The sequence below is a fragment of the Scomber japonicus genome, chromosome 7, assembly GCF_027409825.1.
Source record: "Scomber japonicus isolate fScoJap1 chromosome 7, fScoJap1.pri, whole genome shotgun sequence".
In the NCBI taxonomy this organism is placed as follows: Eukaryota; Metazoa; Chordata; class Actinopteri; order Scombriformes; family Scombridae; genus Scomber; species Scomber japonicus.
The window spans coordinates 30,534,965-30,552,200 of NC_070584.1; the positions used below are offsets into that span (position 1 = coordinate 30,534,965).

At 44.0% G+C, this 17,236-nt stretch overlaps 1 protein-coding gene across 1 annotated transcript in view; it reads left to right on the forward strand.

Moving 5' to 3' along the window:
- Positions 1-5,550: 5,550 nt before the first annotated feature.
- Positions 5,551-17,236, forward strand: part of LOC128361503 (solute carrier family 22 member 23) — a 30,731-nt gene continuing 19,045 nt past the window's right edge. Inside the window, exons 1-3 of the mRNA XM_053321992.1 lie at positions 5,551-5,982; positions 9,251-9,354; positions 11,817-11,971. Coding sequence (XP_053177967.1) covers positions 5,551-5,982; positions 9,251-9,354; positions 11,817-11,971 — 691 coding nt within the window. The remainder of the gene's footprint in view (positions 5,983-9,250; positions 9,355-11,816; positions 11,972-17,236) is intronic.

Below are 17,236 nucleotides of genomic sequence, written 5' to 3' on the forward strand. Positions count from 1 at the left end.
TTGAAGCTGTACATAATGTGGTTTGTTTTGTATACACACATATTATTTGCACACACTTTGAATGTACTAATACTGAGTCTGCAGTGAAGGTTAGGGTGGAGTTGGCTACGTAGCAACAAGAACACCACACACACACACACACACACACACACACACACACACACACACACACACACACTGATATAAAGGGACGAGTTAGGACTTTTATTTAAGAGGCTTTGACAGCAGTATTTCTTTTTTAATTAAAGACTCCGAATGAAGGTTGAACTAAAAAAGAAAATAGAGGGCGAGGAGAATTACATGAAGAGCTCTTGAGCTTGTGTTTTGCACCTGTGCAGGTATATATGTGTGTGTGTGTGGGGGGGGGGGGGGGGGGGGGTGAGAGAGAGAGAGAGAGAGAGAGGGAGAGAGAGAGAGAGAGAGAGAATAAGACAAAGATCAGACTCATGCAGCGCCTTAGGGACTTTGCACCAAATGTGAAAGAGGTGACTGTGCTGGGAAAACTGTGAGAACCGAGAGGAGCTCAGTCACAACATGGCCGCCCGGATCGCCCATATTTACTCTTATTATGCATCATTTACAATAAACTTTACATCCAGAGACACCGAGCTGCTGTGAATATTGAGCTTTTGTCTGCTTCTTGTGGTTCTGGCTGGAGAGAGGAGCAGGCAGCCATATCACTGATCCTGTGACAGTAGTGTACCTGTGCGGCAGGGTGACATGGATATGTCTCCTGGGGGTATGGAGACAGAGCCAGGGAGGGGTAGGTGGGTGGAGGGAGTAGAAGGCGGTGAATGGGGAGGGAGGGGCTGTCAGTTAGCTACTTGTCACATGACACCTGAACCAATCTGGGTCACTGGTCGCATGGAAAACAAATGCTGCTGCTCCAACTCAGCGTATACAGAGGAATTCTTTCACTTGTGGTCTGACAGCGGAGATTGTCTCTGATGTAACGGACAACTGGCGGACTAGAGCAGTGTGTTTTAACATTCCTGTTGTCCTCAGGTCAAGGAAGGACAGAAGAAAGAAGTAAGGAGGAAAAGAGGAACGAAGTAAGGAGGGAAGGGAGGGAGGAAGGAAGGAAGGAAGGAAAGAAAGGAGTAAGGAGGGAGAGAGGAAGGAAGGAAGGAAGAAAGGGAGTAAGAACAAAAAGAGGAAGGAATTTAGGAGAGAAGGAAGGAAGGAAAGAAAGGAGTAAGAAGGGAGGAAGGAAGGAAGCAAGGAAGGATGGAAGGAGGACGGAGCAAAGAATGAGGGTAGGAGGGGTCAATTTGACCCTGGAGGACGACACAAGGGTTAATATGTGAGTCCACTTACTACAAATCATGTCAGGTGTATGTTACATAGCTGTGTGTGACGCAGAGACGTGAAACTTGTAAGTCCAACAAAGTGAACAGCATGTTCTCCTTCTACATTATAATTATCATTACAGAACTATGCAGCATTACAAATAAAGTCTCCTGTGTGTGGAAGATAATTTCTATATTCTGTATGCACTTAAAACAAGTTTACAAAGTGTTTTGCAAATATAAAAGCAGATGAAGACAAAGTAATACTAATCTCAGAGTATATGATAAATATTGTCGGCTGCAGCTAATGATTATTTTTTATTATCAATTAACCAGTCCATGAAATGTTAAAAAAAATAGTGAATAGTTGCTCAGCCTGCTTGTTTTGTCTGACTAACAGCCTAAAAGCTTACGATATTCAATTCACTATCAATTATGACAAATAAAAGCAGCAAATCATCATTCATGAGAAGCTGTAACAAGAAAATGTTTGATATATGTGCATGAAAAAGTGATCCAGTTAGTTTCAGTTTAACTTTCTGACAGTTGACTAATCAACTGATCGCTGCAGCTCTAATAAATATATAATAGATAAGAGTGACAATATATGCATTTATACATATTAAGAGTAAAAACTATTGCATATACATGTATAAAAACTATGCAGCAATGTAAAATGCGTATTTTTGTAAACAAATGGGCCTCAAACAACATGAAATAACAATAATATGGTCATTTAAGAACAGAGGAATAGGTTCAATATTTAGGAAAGCTCATGTTATGTCTCATTTGAATATAATCTGAACATAAAAATGATCATTGTGGTTTTAGAGGGAACTATGAATCATTTATTAATGAACTACAGTTTAACAGCCTGTAGTACATCTGTGCATCTTCTCCAGGAGGAAGGAAAGAAGGATGAGAAGGAGGGAGGGAGGGAGGGAGGAAGGACAGACAGAAGGACGGAGAAAGGAAGGAAGGAAGGAAGGAAAGGAAGGAAGGGAGGAAAGGAAGGAAAAGAAGGAAGGAAGGGAGAAGAAGGAAGGAAAGGGGGAGGGAGGAAGGAAGGGAGAAAGAATTAAGGAAGAAAGGAAGGAAGGAAGGGAGGAAAGGAAAGGAAAGGAAAGAAAAGAAGGAAGGGAGGTAGGAGAGGAAGGACAGAGGAAATAGGAAGGAAGGGAGGTAGGGGGCGGGATAGGGAAAGAAAGAGAAGGAGGGAGGGAGGAAGGAAGGGAGGAAAGAGAGGAAGGAAATAAGGAAGGGAGGAAAGAGAGAGGAAGGAAAGAAGGAGAGAAGGAGGGAGGAAGGAAGGAAGGAAGGAAGGAAGGAAGGAAGGAAGGAAGGAAGGAACAGTCAAAACAGACCTCCTAATCCTAAAGGGACAATAAAATCTATATGTTATCTTTTAAATGGCAGTATGGAGCAACTGATCATCAATAAATCATGTTGACGTGAACATAGTATGATGAGTGCCATAAATTATTTAAAGGATTGCTGACATATATTTTAATTCACTTCTTTTTTTTAATGTTTTTTTTGGTATGGGGTGTGTTGGTGTTTTTTTCGGGGGGGGAGGGGGGGTCACATTCTGTTCTGGGCGACGGGAATGCCTGAGCCAGCTCTGGTATGTGCTATAATATGGGTGTGGTTGGCAGACTGTAACAGATGACACACACGCACAGCCTCCTCAGCTTATTCTCAGCCTCCTCCTCCTCCTCCTCCTCCTCCTCCTCCTCCTCCTCCTCCTTTCTACCCCTCGGAGACTTAATAACTTTCAAAATGGAGAAGGAGGAGGAGGGAAGAGGAGGAGGGAGGAGGGAGGAGGGAGGAGGGTTAGGATGAAGAAGTGGGTGAGATATGAGCAGGAGCTGAGCACAAGTTGTCACCTCTATGTTACACTGTCAGCAGCACCCTGAATACCAGCTCCATGTCATTCAGAGGCATCAGGACTAAACTGTTTGCCATGAGGTTAATACACACAAGAATGTATCACACACACACACACCTACACATACACATACACACACACACACACACACACACACAAATCACACCATGGTCACTTTTGGGGACATTACATAGACTTACATTCATTTCCTGGAGACTTATTCTAACCCTAACCTTTACCACTGATCCAAAATCAGCTTTTTTACAAGTTTTTGTCTCCAATAAGATAAGATAAGATAAGATAAGATATGATATATGATATGATATGATATGATATGATAAGATACGATAAGATAAGATAAGATAAGATAAGATAAGATACGATAAGATAAGATACGATATTCCTTTATAAGTCCCACAATGGGGAAATGTGCATTGTTACAGCAGCAGTGTAATATAGAGATAAAGAACAATAATAGTAAAAAATATGTAATAAATATAATCGTGACATTATTTAAAAGAGTAATATTGGTATTGACAGGTAATATACCAGAGGTGACAGATTAAAGTGAAATAAATATTAATATTGCACACAATTGAAATTATAAGCATTAACCTTATACAGGAAATACTAATATAGCAGAGTATTTGACATTAAACGAAGTTCCCCTTGGGACAATAAAGGCTAATGTCTATCTATCTATAAAGTGCAGTGTGTCCAATTGTCCAGGTTGGGGGGGGGGGGGGGGGGGGGGGGGGGGGGGGGGGTTGAGGTTTACTGGGAGCAGTGCTGATTGTACAGTCTGACAGCTGCAGGGAGAGGAAGGAGCTGTGATATCCCTCCTTCACACACTTAAGATTAAGAAGTCTCTATAGTGCAGTCAGGATATCTTTCATTGGACAAGCTGTGCCGAAAGGATGATATTTGTCCCCAAAAGTAGCCTATGACAGCCCACACACACACACACACACACACATACACATTATCTCGGCTGCAGGCTTCTTCAGCGTCAGGGGAAAATCTGTCACTCACTTGAATCTCAAGGTCGCTCACACTCAGCCATTTGGGAGCAGCTGCGGGCGCATCAACACCCGTAATGATGCTATCCCTTCTCATACATTAGAATATGACTGCCTTGCCTCGCAGTAATAATCCAGCAGAGTGGGTTATTATTCTTTCTTTTTTGTGTGTGTGTCTTGTTTAAATGCTGAAGGTTTAATTAACTGATGCAAGGGCGCGTGTACTGTGATCATTTGACGCCCCCGCGCGGCTAACTGGCTGCACATCATCCAAAAACCCTGACATCCTTCTATTGTCTCCTCAAACCAGTAACTAATACTGCCTATTTATATGACGCTCATGAAAAAAAAACATCATATGACGCAAAACAGCCTCCATGAGACGAGCGAACCCCCCTCCACCCCCCCAAAAAACCCAGGAGTAACCTCTCCACTTGATCGTCACATCATAAATTATCTCCAATCGATGGGAAACGTGAGTGATTGAGTAATTCTAACAAGCTTTACATTGAGAGGAGAGGGCAGAGGCTGCACAAAGGAGATCATTGTTGCCTGCAGATGCCCGTCAGTGGTGCAGTCGCCCTTTGAAGGCTCTCCAATCACAGCGCATAGCGCGACCGGGGGAGGGCGGGGTTTGTCCCCACCCCCTCCTCCTCTCTCCCTCTCTCCATCTCTGCTCCAAGCCCTGCTTTGGCACCGTGTCCCATTGACTAGACGGCGAGAAACCAAGCAGCACATTCCACATTGTCCCCCCAACTCAACGGACCCTCTCCAAGTGGACCGGCGATGAGAGGAGGCGCGGATATTCTGCACATGAGTAACTAAGTGATGCGCACCTCCAGGACCAGGAGGTCACCGTTTGGACAGGTATGAGACCTGTAGAGCTCCTGGATGAAGGACCAGCAGATGTTTAGATGATCCCAGTCTGGATGTAGCTCCATATTTCCACTTCTATACCAAAAACCTGCAGGCCTGGCCCGGCTCAGTTTCACATGGATGGATCCCGCTGTGGGAGCTCATGCCGGTGAGCATGCCTGCCTGTCCGAGTCCACTCCTCTCCGGGAGCTTCCCCGCTGCCCTCTCCTCCTGACACTGCCTCTCTATTCGGACATCCCCTGGTCGCTTGGAGCCCCCTCACCATGAGGCTGATCGTTCGGTGATTCGGTGCGCCCGCACGGACTGGAGACCCCCTATTTTGGCTTATATCTTTTGTTGGCTACATACAGGATTTATCTGCGCTGTGGGCTTTTCTTTGTGTCAAAGGGCTTAACGCAGAGCGCACGGACGGCAGCAGAGTGGGGGCTTTGCTTCACCCGCTGTTGCGCCCAGCTGCTCTCTTTGGGGCCGGGCCGTGATGGCAGCCGGCCGGACGGAGGCGCAGGACCACCCGCCCGAGAACGGCTTCACCCCGCTGGAGCACCCAGTACCCCGGCTTCTACCTCACATCGACGGCTCGGTTCTGCCGTCTCTGGGGGGTTTCGGGAAACATCAGAAGCAGCTCGTGGTCCTGACCTGGATACCGGCATTGTTCATCGGCTTTAGTCAGTTTTCGGATTATTTCCTCTTGGCGCAACCCAATGGCACGTGCGTACAGCCATTGGCGAATGATAGTAACTGGACCGTGGGATCCCCGCCGGTGACCGTCACCGGTGGGGGTCACGCACTCCAAGGCAAAGGCAATGGCACCGGGGAGGGATACGGCGACGGCAGCGGTTTTATGCTGTGCGCCTGCAAGGAGTGGAGGCTGGAGCTGCAGACGGGACTTAGTCAGAATGTGGTTACCAAGGTAACGAGTGAGCTCCAGATAGGCCCAGAGTACATCTCTTTGAGAGGGAAAAAAAACCCCTCTGTTCACCTTCATCACCATCATCATCCTCACCATCCTGTGTCTTCATCATCACTGCCAGTAGTCTCAGTTTTTAGACCAAAAGCAGAATCTGAAGGAGCTAACACAGCTGACTGAGAACTGAGTGTGTGTGTGTGTGTGTGTGTGTGTGTGTGTGTGTGTGTGTGTGTGTAGTTGAACTGCAGCAGGAGCATTGTTTATGTTATGTGCTTGTATCTTATCAGTGAGTGTGTGTGTGTGTGTGTGTGTGTGTGTGTGTGTGTGTGTGTGCGTCTGTGCGTATCTGTGTGTGTGTGTGTGTGTGTGTGTGTGTGTAGTTGAACTGCAGCAGGAGCATTGTTTATGTTATGTGCTTGTATCTTATCAATGTGTGTGTGCATGTGTGTATCTGTCTGTGTGTATCTGTCTGTGTGTGTGTGTGTGTGTGTTATAGTTGAACTGCAGCAGGGGCATGTTTATGTTATGTCCTTGTATCTTATCAGTGTGTGTGTGAGTGTGTGTGTGTGTGTGTGTGTGTGGGCTGTAAGATATGGTCGAAATCAATATCACAATACAAACTGAGACATTTTCAACACTGATAAAAAAAACAGCAGAGGTGACACGAATGTCAAACTGCATCTGAAATATTCAAATGAATGGTCAGCACAGTGCAGTGAAATGATCAGTGAACTGTGCTCCACTGTGATGTGTTACATCAGACTAAACTCTAGTTTGCAAGGCTAGATTACCAACTGGGAGAACTTCCCCAGGGCCCAGAGGCTATAGGGTCCTTAAAAGCCCTGTGCTTAGTGTGTGTCTACTGGTTGGTGCTAATTTAACTGAAGATGTAACTGTGGAGATGCACTATATACTGTAGGCTGCTAAACCACAATATCTACTAACTGACTTGATCTTGAATCCCTGTGAAAAGAGTCTAAGGTCTAAGGAAAAGAAGGTCTATTACACCAGGGGTGTCAAACATGCGGCCCGTGGGTCAGAATTGGCCCGCCAAGGGGTCCAATCCGGCCCACTTTCCTTCATGTCTTCCTTCCTTCCATATTTCCGTCCTGTCTTCTTTTCCTTACTTCCTTCCATCTTTTGTTCCTGTCTTCTCTCCTTCTTTTGTTCCATCTGTCCTTCCTTACTTCCTTCCTTCCATATTTGCATCCTGTCTTCTTTTCCTACTTCCTTCCTAACTCTTTTTTTCCATCCACCTGTCTTTCTTCCCTTTCTTCCATTTTTTCTTCCTGTCTTCTTTTCCTTCCTTGCTTCCTTAATTCCATCCTTCTTGACTTCTCTTCTTTCCTTCCTTCCTTCCTTCCTTCCTTCCTTCCTTCCTTCCTTCCTTCCTTCCTTCCTTCCATCTTTTTAATGATCTGGCCCACATCAGATCAAATTGGGCTCAATGTGGCACCCCTGTATTACACCTATATTAGATTCCTAGGCATCTCTTTCTACATATACAACAATAGAAGTTAATATGCTGCAACCTTCACTCCTCTCTGTGAAGCATTTCTATGATATATTTGCTCCCATTTAACCTCAGCACAATCAGCAAGACAGTTCATTACATGCAGTCCGTGTTCCAGTTCATCTCTAAGGTGTTGAAGGGGTTGAGGTCAGGACTCTGTGCAGACTAGTCAAGTTCTTTAACACCCAACTGGACCTGGCTTTGGGGGGGGGGCACTGTCAAGTTAAAACAGGACAGGACGTTGCCACACTGTTGCCACAAAGTTAGGAGCACACCAGTGTCGAAAATAATATGAATTTGACTCGTTGTCCATCACAATATGCTGCATGGAGCACAATGTGATGTCAGGATATGTGTTATTTGTCTGACCAACAGTCTAAAAGCAGCATATTCTCACATCTGAGAGCTTGGATCGATCACATTTTTGGCATTTTTGCGTTAAAAAAAAGGATATCAACAATAAAAAGACTGTCAAAATAGTTATTTAACCCTTTCATGCATTGATTATGATATCCTCAGTCAGGACTTGTTTCCTAATTAGTTTATTTAACCTTTTTTCATCAAACTACATGACATGACATCATAATAACCAGCAACCAGCAAAGTTACTGCAGATGATGTATTAGTGTCTACTGTGATGGCTGAAGTGAAACTATGTATCAAAATCCATCAAAATCGATCCATACATACATATATATAATAAACTGCTTTTGAGTAGCTTTCCACTGTAGTGATCTCTATGCATGAAAGGGTTAAACACTCACTCAGTCCACAAATCTAACAGCAAATGTCGGACTAGTATAGAAGATCTATTCCAGCATAGACTAAATTTTTGTTTTGCTCATAGAGTGGAGGATCGGATGGTTAATAAGGGTAATTGTTTCCCCCCTGGAGACCACCTAACAGGTTACTCCTGCCTTGCACTAGTGCAAAATACCCAATTTTCATGACTAATCAAATTTAATGGATTAAAAAAACAAAAACAAACTGTAACTATAGAAACAGTGTGATGTCTGTTTTCATAGCTAATGCTAAAAGCCGATGCTAACAGCCTGTAAATAATAAACCCATGCCGAATATGTTCCTTAAACACCACAAAGCCATTTAACAACCAAAATCATCAGTCATAACCAATAATCATCCCCTTATGTTCTCCCTCTTTGCTCCTCTGCACGGTCGGGGGGGCTCAGTGGGATGTTCTGTAAATCGTTGCTAAACACTGACGCTATATTCACTGCAGGGCTCTTGTAGATACTTTCACGGTCGTGCAATAAATATAGAGTACACATCGTGCTTTCACATGTGTCCTTGGCTGAGTTTCAGATGCTGAGAGCTGCAGCGGTGTGTTCACTGACCCGTGGGCTTAAAGGAAAGAGTGCAAAACTATTGATTTCTGTTATTATAGACACGCGCCCACATGCACACACACATGCTGCTCTCACGCTTGAATTTCCTCTTCTTCTTTTATTTTTTATTCTTTTCTCAAAATGCCCATCTGATTTGAATATTTCAGAAGCGTTCGTAGCATGTTTGCACACTCGTCAGCCTTCATGAATTATCAAAACAGTGAGTCAGACTTCTGATGGGAGATGCCCACGTTTTTTGTTTTTTTTTTGTCTCTGTGCAGATTTCAGAATAAAATAAATAAAATAAATCAGCAGCTGATGTTTAATTCCCTTTCATCTTTGTTGTGGGTGGTTTTCTCTGTAAAGTTGACTAATGCTTCTTCTTCTCTCTCTGTCTTTGTCCGTGTTTCAGTGGAACCTGGTGTGTGACTCGGCCTGGAAAGTTCACATTGCCAAGTTCTCTTTGCTGGTGGGCTCCATATTTGGCTACCTAGTGATGGGTGTCATGGCTGACTGGTATGCTGCCGCCCCTCATTTCTGTTTTGTGTCTCATACAGCTTTGCATTACATAGCCATATAAAGGGTTGTTTCATCCAAATAATGTAAAAAAAAAATTCCAAAAAACTTGTTTTCTATAAATTATTTGTGATATTTATCCATGTAGTCAAGTTTTCATCAGTCTTTGAGATTTCTGCTTCAACACAATTCAATGGAGGTGAACGGCATTTTGTTTATGTGGCTTGAAACGTTTAAAATGCATCCTTCCTGTCGTCCTCCCGGGTCAAATTGACCCCGTCTGTTTTGACTGTTCCTTCCTTCCTTCCTTCCTTCCTTCCTCCCTCCCTTCCTTCCTTCTGTCCTTCTTCCCTCCCTCCTTCTCTCTTTCTTTCCTTCCTCTCTCTTTCCTTCCTTCCTTCCTTCCTTCCATCTGTCCTTCCTCCCTCCCTCCTTCTCTCTTTCCTCCCTTCCTTATTTTCCTTTCTTTCCTCCGTCCTTCATTCCTTCCTTTCCTCCCTTCCTTCCTCCCTCCATTTCCTTCCTTCTTCCTCCCTCCTTTCCTTCTTCCTCTCCTCCTCCCTCCTTTACTTCCTTCCTCCTCCCTTCCTTCCTTCTTCCTTCCTTCCTTCCTCCTTTCTTTCCTCCTTCCTCCCTCCTCCCTCCTTTACTTCCTTCCTTCTTCCTCTCTCCTCCCTCCTTTCCTTCCTTCTTTCCTTCTTCCTCTTTTCTTCCTTCTCCCTTCCTTTCCTTCCTTCTTCCTCCCTTCCTTCCTTGATTCAAGGACAACAGGAGGGTTAAACAAAATAAGAACGTACAGCCACACAAGCAGCTCTACGAGGCTGTATTTACTGTATGTTGTGTTCATGTCATACAGAGCTATCATATTTAGAAGATCCCAACTTTTAAATTGTGTTCTCGCCAACATCCAAGTCATAATTACGACTGGAGAGACTCTTATTCTGAAAGCGCTGATATGTCCAATTAGTCACTTTACAATACAAACATACTTGAAGATGTAGCAAACAGGGATCAGCCAAAGTCCGCAAAGTAGATTTATTTTAGTGTTATGCTGTTAGCGCACATCATTTTTATCCATTACTCATCCAGCTCTGTAATCAACTGTCCTGAAGTGTCCGATATGTACACTCGCAAGTTGTAAACATGAGAATCTTTCCCATATTTCCCATCAATCCCACAGGACGTGAATGCGGTATTTAGGCCCAGAAGTGCTTTGACCTAAAAGCGAAACATCAGCACACTAAGTGTTGAGTTATGTTCAAGAAAAAAACTCTCGGAGAGGAACACAGAGTACATTTTTAAGGCTTTTATATATTATAGTGTTGCACCATGTACCTGAGCTTTCACAGTGTCAAGTGGGTGTAATCTTTCAATGATTGGTGTGGGAAAGTTACAAAAGTTGACAGGCTGGACCTCCCAAAATAGAGATGTTGGATAGATATAAGACCTAAAGAGCTTTGACTATCTGACAAACACTTGGACCCCAGGAAGAGAAGCTGTTGCCTGGGTAACAGCTAATGGGGATCCAAATAAACTAAACTAAACTTCTTGGGCTGATATGCTGATGTTTGATGCTAATGTTTGTGTGCTAATATTTGATAATTGGCACTAAACACAATGACTGGGACTGATGGAAATATTAGTATTGCTGGTGTTTTACCATAAGCCAAACCACTGGAATTAGAGAAGCCTAAAAGTTATTACAATTCATCCTCTGGGGAACCTTGAATATGTAACTAAATTTCATGAAAATCCTGACATATATCGGTCGCTAACCAGACCAACTGTCCGAGCGATATTACCATTAATGGAGCGATTCCTCTGGCTAATCCACAGACTTCATTGTCAACTATTTCTTAAGTAGACTCTAAGTAGCTCTAAGGAAAAGTGTTGACGGTGAAGTCTATGATCTATCCAGAGTAACTATAGGAGATAATTTTAATAAAGACATGTTGCTGTTGAAGCCTTTGTTCTTTCAATGTCAGGTTTCAATGCATTCCCCATTCAAGTGGGTTGGAAGCAGAAATGGAGACAGATAATTGGACTAAATGGATAAATAGAGTTAAAACTCTGCACAGCTGGCAGAAAATAAGATGAATGTCCTTTTGTAATTGGGTGAACTGACCCTTTACTTTACATTTAGCGCTGTTGTCCTCTCAGTACATTGTTGTCACGTCTGCGGTCTGAGCTGCTCGTGGGAAAAAAAATCAGCACATTGTATTTGGGATCAGTTACTATGGAAACAATGCAAAGAAATGTGGCGGCCAGTGAGGCCTCAGCTCTGACCTGACCCACTGACCCACTGACCCCCTTCAAACCAGGAAGTTCACAGAGTCTGGAAGAAACAATGACTGGGATGATCTCTTGTTATTCAACTACACATTAAAAGCTTCTGTTCTCTTCTGTTTTCTTTAACACTTTGCCACATCTTTCATTTTTCTTCTTCTCTCGGTTTTTTAAAGGTTTGGTCGACACCCGGTGTTGATTCTCTCGGTGTTGTTCATGCTGGTGTTTGGTCTGAGTGTTGCCTTCTCTGTAAACGTCACCATGTTCAGCACCTTGCGCTTCTTTGAGGGTTTCTGCTTGGCGGGCCTCGCTCTCTCCCTCTATGTGCTCAGTAAGTAAATGCATGTCTAGCTTTTTTTTCTACTGCTTTCCCTCTACTTCCTGTTTCTTCAATCTCACTCACTCTGTTTTTACATACATTATGAGAACGGAGCATTAGAAGAGACAGACTTTACTTTTGCAATGTCTCTTAACCCTTTTGTTGTTCTCAGGTCAAGGAAGGAAGGAAGGAAGGAAAGGAGGAAGGAGGGAGGGAGGAATGAAGTAAGGAAGGAAGGACGGGAGGGAGGGAGGGAGGTAGGAAAGGAGGAAGGAGGAAGGAGGAAGGAAGGAAGGACAGGAGGGAGGGAGGGAGGTAGGAAAAGAGGAAGTAAGGAGAGAAGGAAGAGAGGAAAGGAAAGGAGGAAGCAAGCAAGGAATGATGGAAGGAAATGAGGAAAGAAGTATGGAAGGAGGAGGGGGCAAAGAAAGAGGGAAGGAGGGGAAGAACAAAGGAAAGATTAAAGAAAGAGGGAGGAAGGAAGGAAAGGAGGGAGGAAGGAAGGATGGAAGGAAGGAAGGAAGGAAGGAAGGAAGGACGGAAGGAACAGTCAAAAAAAGATGGGGTCTATTTGACCCGGGAGGACGACAGGAGGGTTAAACCAGAATAGATGCAACAGGAATCCTTCTTTTTACCTTTTCAGTGCATTTTTTTCTTTTCTTTTCATAGTTTCTCGTGCTTCTTTGGTTAGACGTAGAATGCCAGTCTCCATCTTTTTAAAGAGTTGTGGACTGTGAGAGCACCAAAGTCAACATCCTTGACTTTATCTAATCTATCCTTAACAGAATCATTTTTGTTTCATTTTTATAATATATTAAAGTGTTTGTCGGTGAGCCATTTTCAAACCGGAAAATAGCTACCCCACTTAATCTGCAGCGGTATAAGAGATAACGCAGTCATAGTGATGTCTACAGCTGTGACATTTTGAAAAGTGCTTGTCGTCGAGTTCTTTTAAATATTAAAAATGCAACGCAACGAAAATGTCAGACGTGACCTTCTGCTTAAATTGAGACCCAAACACTGCAGACTGCACTCACATCTATTGGGACCTGAACCCAACCACAGACCCGAGCTTAAACTACTGAATATGGACGGATTGATAGATAGACAAGAAAGTAGAATAAGAAAGTAGAATACAAATAGAATTAAAAACTTTAAGGCAGGGGTGTCAAACATGCGGCCCGTGGGCCAGAACCGGCCCGCTGAGGGGAGCAATCCGGCCCACTTTCCTTCCTGTGTTCTTTTCCTTCCTCCCTTCCTTTTTTCCTCTCTTCGTTCCTTCCATCTGTCCTTCCGTCCTTCCTTCTTTCTTCCCTCGCTCCTTTCTTTCCTTCCTCCCCCCTTCCTTCCTCCCTCTCTTCCTTTTTTCCTTTCTTCCTTCCTTCCTTCCATCTGTCCTTCCTACCATCATTCTTTCCATCCTCCCTTCTGTCCTTCCTTCATTTCTTCCTTCTGTCCTCCCTTACTTCCTTCCTTTCATCTGTCTTTCCTACCTTTCTTCCCTCCTTCCTTTTGCCTGTCTTTCCTTCCTTCCTTTCTTCCTTCTTTCCCTCCATCTTTTTAATGATCCGGCCCACATGAGATCAAATTGGTCTGTATGTGGCCCTTGAATGAAAATGAGTTTGACACCTCTGCTTTAAGGTAAGATATTGCTATTACTGTGCAAATTAAATGTAAATAACCCATAATGCATTGCCACTCATGGAGGAGTCTGCTATTGTAGTAGGCGGGTATGACCTGCTGTAACAGTCTGTATCACAGTGGAGCTGAAGGACACTCTGTTATCTGACCAGACTGCTGTGTAAGGCTGGTGTAGTGTTTTCCATTACGATGAGCAACTTGTGCAAAAGTCCTTCTCTCCACAACCAGGTCTAATGACTCCTTTATTATTAGTTTGTTCAGTTTGTCAGAGTTGCTGGTTCTGATTCTTCTGCACGAAAATTGCACACATTGGAGGACCTATGCTTCCTCGAGAAGTACAGTCGCCTCTGTTTCTTCCCGTAGATTGCCTTATGGCGCTTTTCCACTACATAGTTCCAGCACGACTCGACTCGCCTCGGTTTTTTTTGCGTTTCCACTAGGGATAGTACCTGGTACCTGGTACTTTTTTAGTACCTGCTCTGCTGAGGTTCCAAGCGAGCCGAGCCGATACTAAATGTGACGTCAACAGGCTGCCGGCCACTGATTGGTCAGAAGAGTTGTCGCTGGAAGAGTCATGAGCCGTCCCACACAAGAATCAAACCCGCCATTTTTAAATACCGGCAACAGTGTTACAGCCATACGGCTCAGTTTTCTTGCTTTGTGTGTGACAGAAAGCCACATACAGCAGCAAGTACACCACTGCCTCCATGTCCTCCATTGGTTATGTGTTTGCGTCGCGTATAAAACGAAGTCACGGCAGTTTCGTGGAGCCGTGCTATGACGACCCCGCCCACGTTGAGTAGGTACTTCTTTGTAATGGAAAAAGTCGTTCCTGGAACCGTGTCGAGTCGAGCCGAGTCGAGTAGTGCTGGAACTGTGTAGTGGAAAAGTGCCATTAGTGTTTTATTTCCAGTCTGGTCAGTTGTCAAAGTGAATGCTCAGGTATCTGTAACCCTCCACCAACTTCACTTCTGCTCACAGGAAGGAAATAGTGTTTAGTGTAGTCCTGGTCTACCTAAAAATCCACAACCATCTCCTTTATCTTGGTCACATTTTAAAGGAGGTTGTTGTTCCCACACCAAGCCACAAAGCAGTCCACCAGTCTCTGATACACACCACAGCTGCAGAGATATCTGAAAATGTCTGCAGATGACTCGAGTTGTGTTAGAAGTCTGAGATATACAGGATAAAGTAAAAAGTTAGGGTTAGGGTTGAGTAGAGTCCACTTTCCTGCAGTGCTTCTGTTTTTTTTTAACCAGCTGCTCAGACATGCATCCCCTCAGCCACACAAACTGTGGTCTGTCCCTCAGGTAGTCAATAATCCAAGAGGTTGCGGAGGCGTCTACCTGCATCTTTTGGAGGTTCTCAAGCAGAAATCTAGGCTGAACTATTTTAGGAGAAATCAAAGGTTGTTATTGCCACAGTCCTACCTGCTTTGTCCAGGTGAGAGTGAAGCAGGAAGATGATGGTGTCTTCAACTCCAACCTTGAGGTCAGATGGAGAATATTTGTTAGATGCTGAAACCAGGCATGTCGTCTTCTGCAGCACTGAAGCCGTCTCTTGGCTCAGATCAAGGTTAGAGAGGTGCTGTAGGTCCGCATTCAGGCCTTCAAGACCCTGAGGCTGATACGATCCAGCTGCCTCTTCAGCTGACTCCTTTGTGTCATCCGTGACTCACTGTTAGCTCGCCAGGCTAATGCACGTCCCACTGTGCAAGCAAAGAGATAAAGAGAGACATTCGTTGATAAATTACAGAGCTGCGACTAATGATTCTATTAATAATCAATTAATTTATAAAATGTCAAAAAAACGTGAAAAATGTTGATAATTTCTCACGGCTAGAAGTGACATCAGCCTAAAAAAGGAGCAGATATTTAATTAACAGAGAGTATATTTAAATTTTTGCCTGTTGACTGACTAATTGATTAATCGCCATGACACCAAATACTTTGTCAGAGGTTGTTGGGTTCGGGTAAAGCAGAGCTCACCTCACACTGTCCTTAAATTTGTATAATGTGTAGTTCATGTTTGTATTATTAGCCATTACAGTTTAAAAGTAGGCCAAATGTAGTACTTTCATTGTTTTTATGGCACTAATATGTAGTGGGTGCTTCTAATTATCCAAATATTTAAACATTTGAACATTATACAGTTTATTCTTAAAGCCTGTGGTGCCGCAGAGGTTGATTTGTTTTTCTTCCCCATTTTAAATATTTTCCTCTTCACTTCTTGTGGGGCTCCTTAAAAGAGCCTCAGGACAACGTGTTCAAAATGACACATTATAGCTGCTGGCGTTTTCATTTCTCTTGGGAATGTCTTTATCCCACAGTACAACCCCCCCTTCCTCCTCCTTCCTTTCTTGCTGCTGTCCCCCTCTCTCTCCCTCTCTTTCTCACCCTCTTTTAGGCCTCTTTTCTCTTTCAGGCTAGCGAGAGATTAGTCATACATTATGCCTGTAGTGCAGGGCAGACTTTGAGCCTGGGTGGTGGGGCGGGTTTAGTCCCTCACAGCGGGGGGTTCCTGATAAATCTCTGCTGAACTGCTTCTAAAAACAAACAAACAAAATGGATGTCTCTGCTGACTGCTGAGAGACTTCTGAGTGGGATCCAATCTATTTTGTTTACTAAATGCAAACAAATCACATCACACCACAGCTGACATTAACATGCATCTCGGATGATTAGATCACAAGTGGACAGCTCAGCTCAAAGTACATCGGCTCACACTTTGTATTAAAATGCTTCTCCACGTTCAGGGAGAAAGGAGGAAGGAAGGGAGAAAGGAAGGAAGGAAGGGAGAAAGGGAGAGAGGAAGAAGGAAAGAAAGGACGGAAGGAAGGAAGGAAGGAAGGAAGGGAGAAAGGAGGAAGGAAGGGAGAAAGGGAGAGAGGAAGAAGGAAAGAAAGGATGGAGGAAGGATGGAAGGTAGGAAGAAGGAAGGGAGGAGGGAAGAAGGAAGGACGGATGAAAGGGAGGAAGAAGGAAGGGAAGGAAGGAAGGAAAAGCGGAAGGAAGGGAGAAAGGAGGAAGGAAGGGAGGAAGAAGGAAGGAAATGAGGGAAGAAAGAAGGAAGGACGGATGGAAGGGAGGAAGAAGGAAGGAAGGAAGGAAGGAAAAGCGGAAGGAAGGGAGAAAGGAGGAAGGAAGGGAGGAAGAAGGAAGGAAAGGAGGGAAGAAAGATGGAAGGATGGAGGGAAGGAAGGAAGGAAGGAAAGAAAAGCGGAAGGAAGGGAGAAAGGAGGAAGGAAGGGAAGGAGGGAGGAACGTTCATCTTGAGAGACTTACAGTTAGATCTCAATTTCCTGCTTTATATGCAAATTAACATGTAAATCATTTCATGTTTCATCAAAATATGTTGCTGTTTTTAATTGGTAGGAAGGAGAAATGCTACTTCCTGTGCCTAGTCTGCAGGAAATGAAAAGAAGTTAGCAAAGACCTTGGTGTGTGGGCAAAGTCAAAACGCTTTGGGCCAAATGGAAATCAGACAGTGAGTCCATGAGAATCCATTTAGCCTTCTGCTGTGGCTTCTTCTTGTTGCTTTGCACTAAATATGATATTGATGGTGTTTGAATTAGCATGTACTTCTGCTGAGGACGTTAGTTAAGTATAGGGACCAGGATCACCTCCAAATGTGATG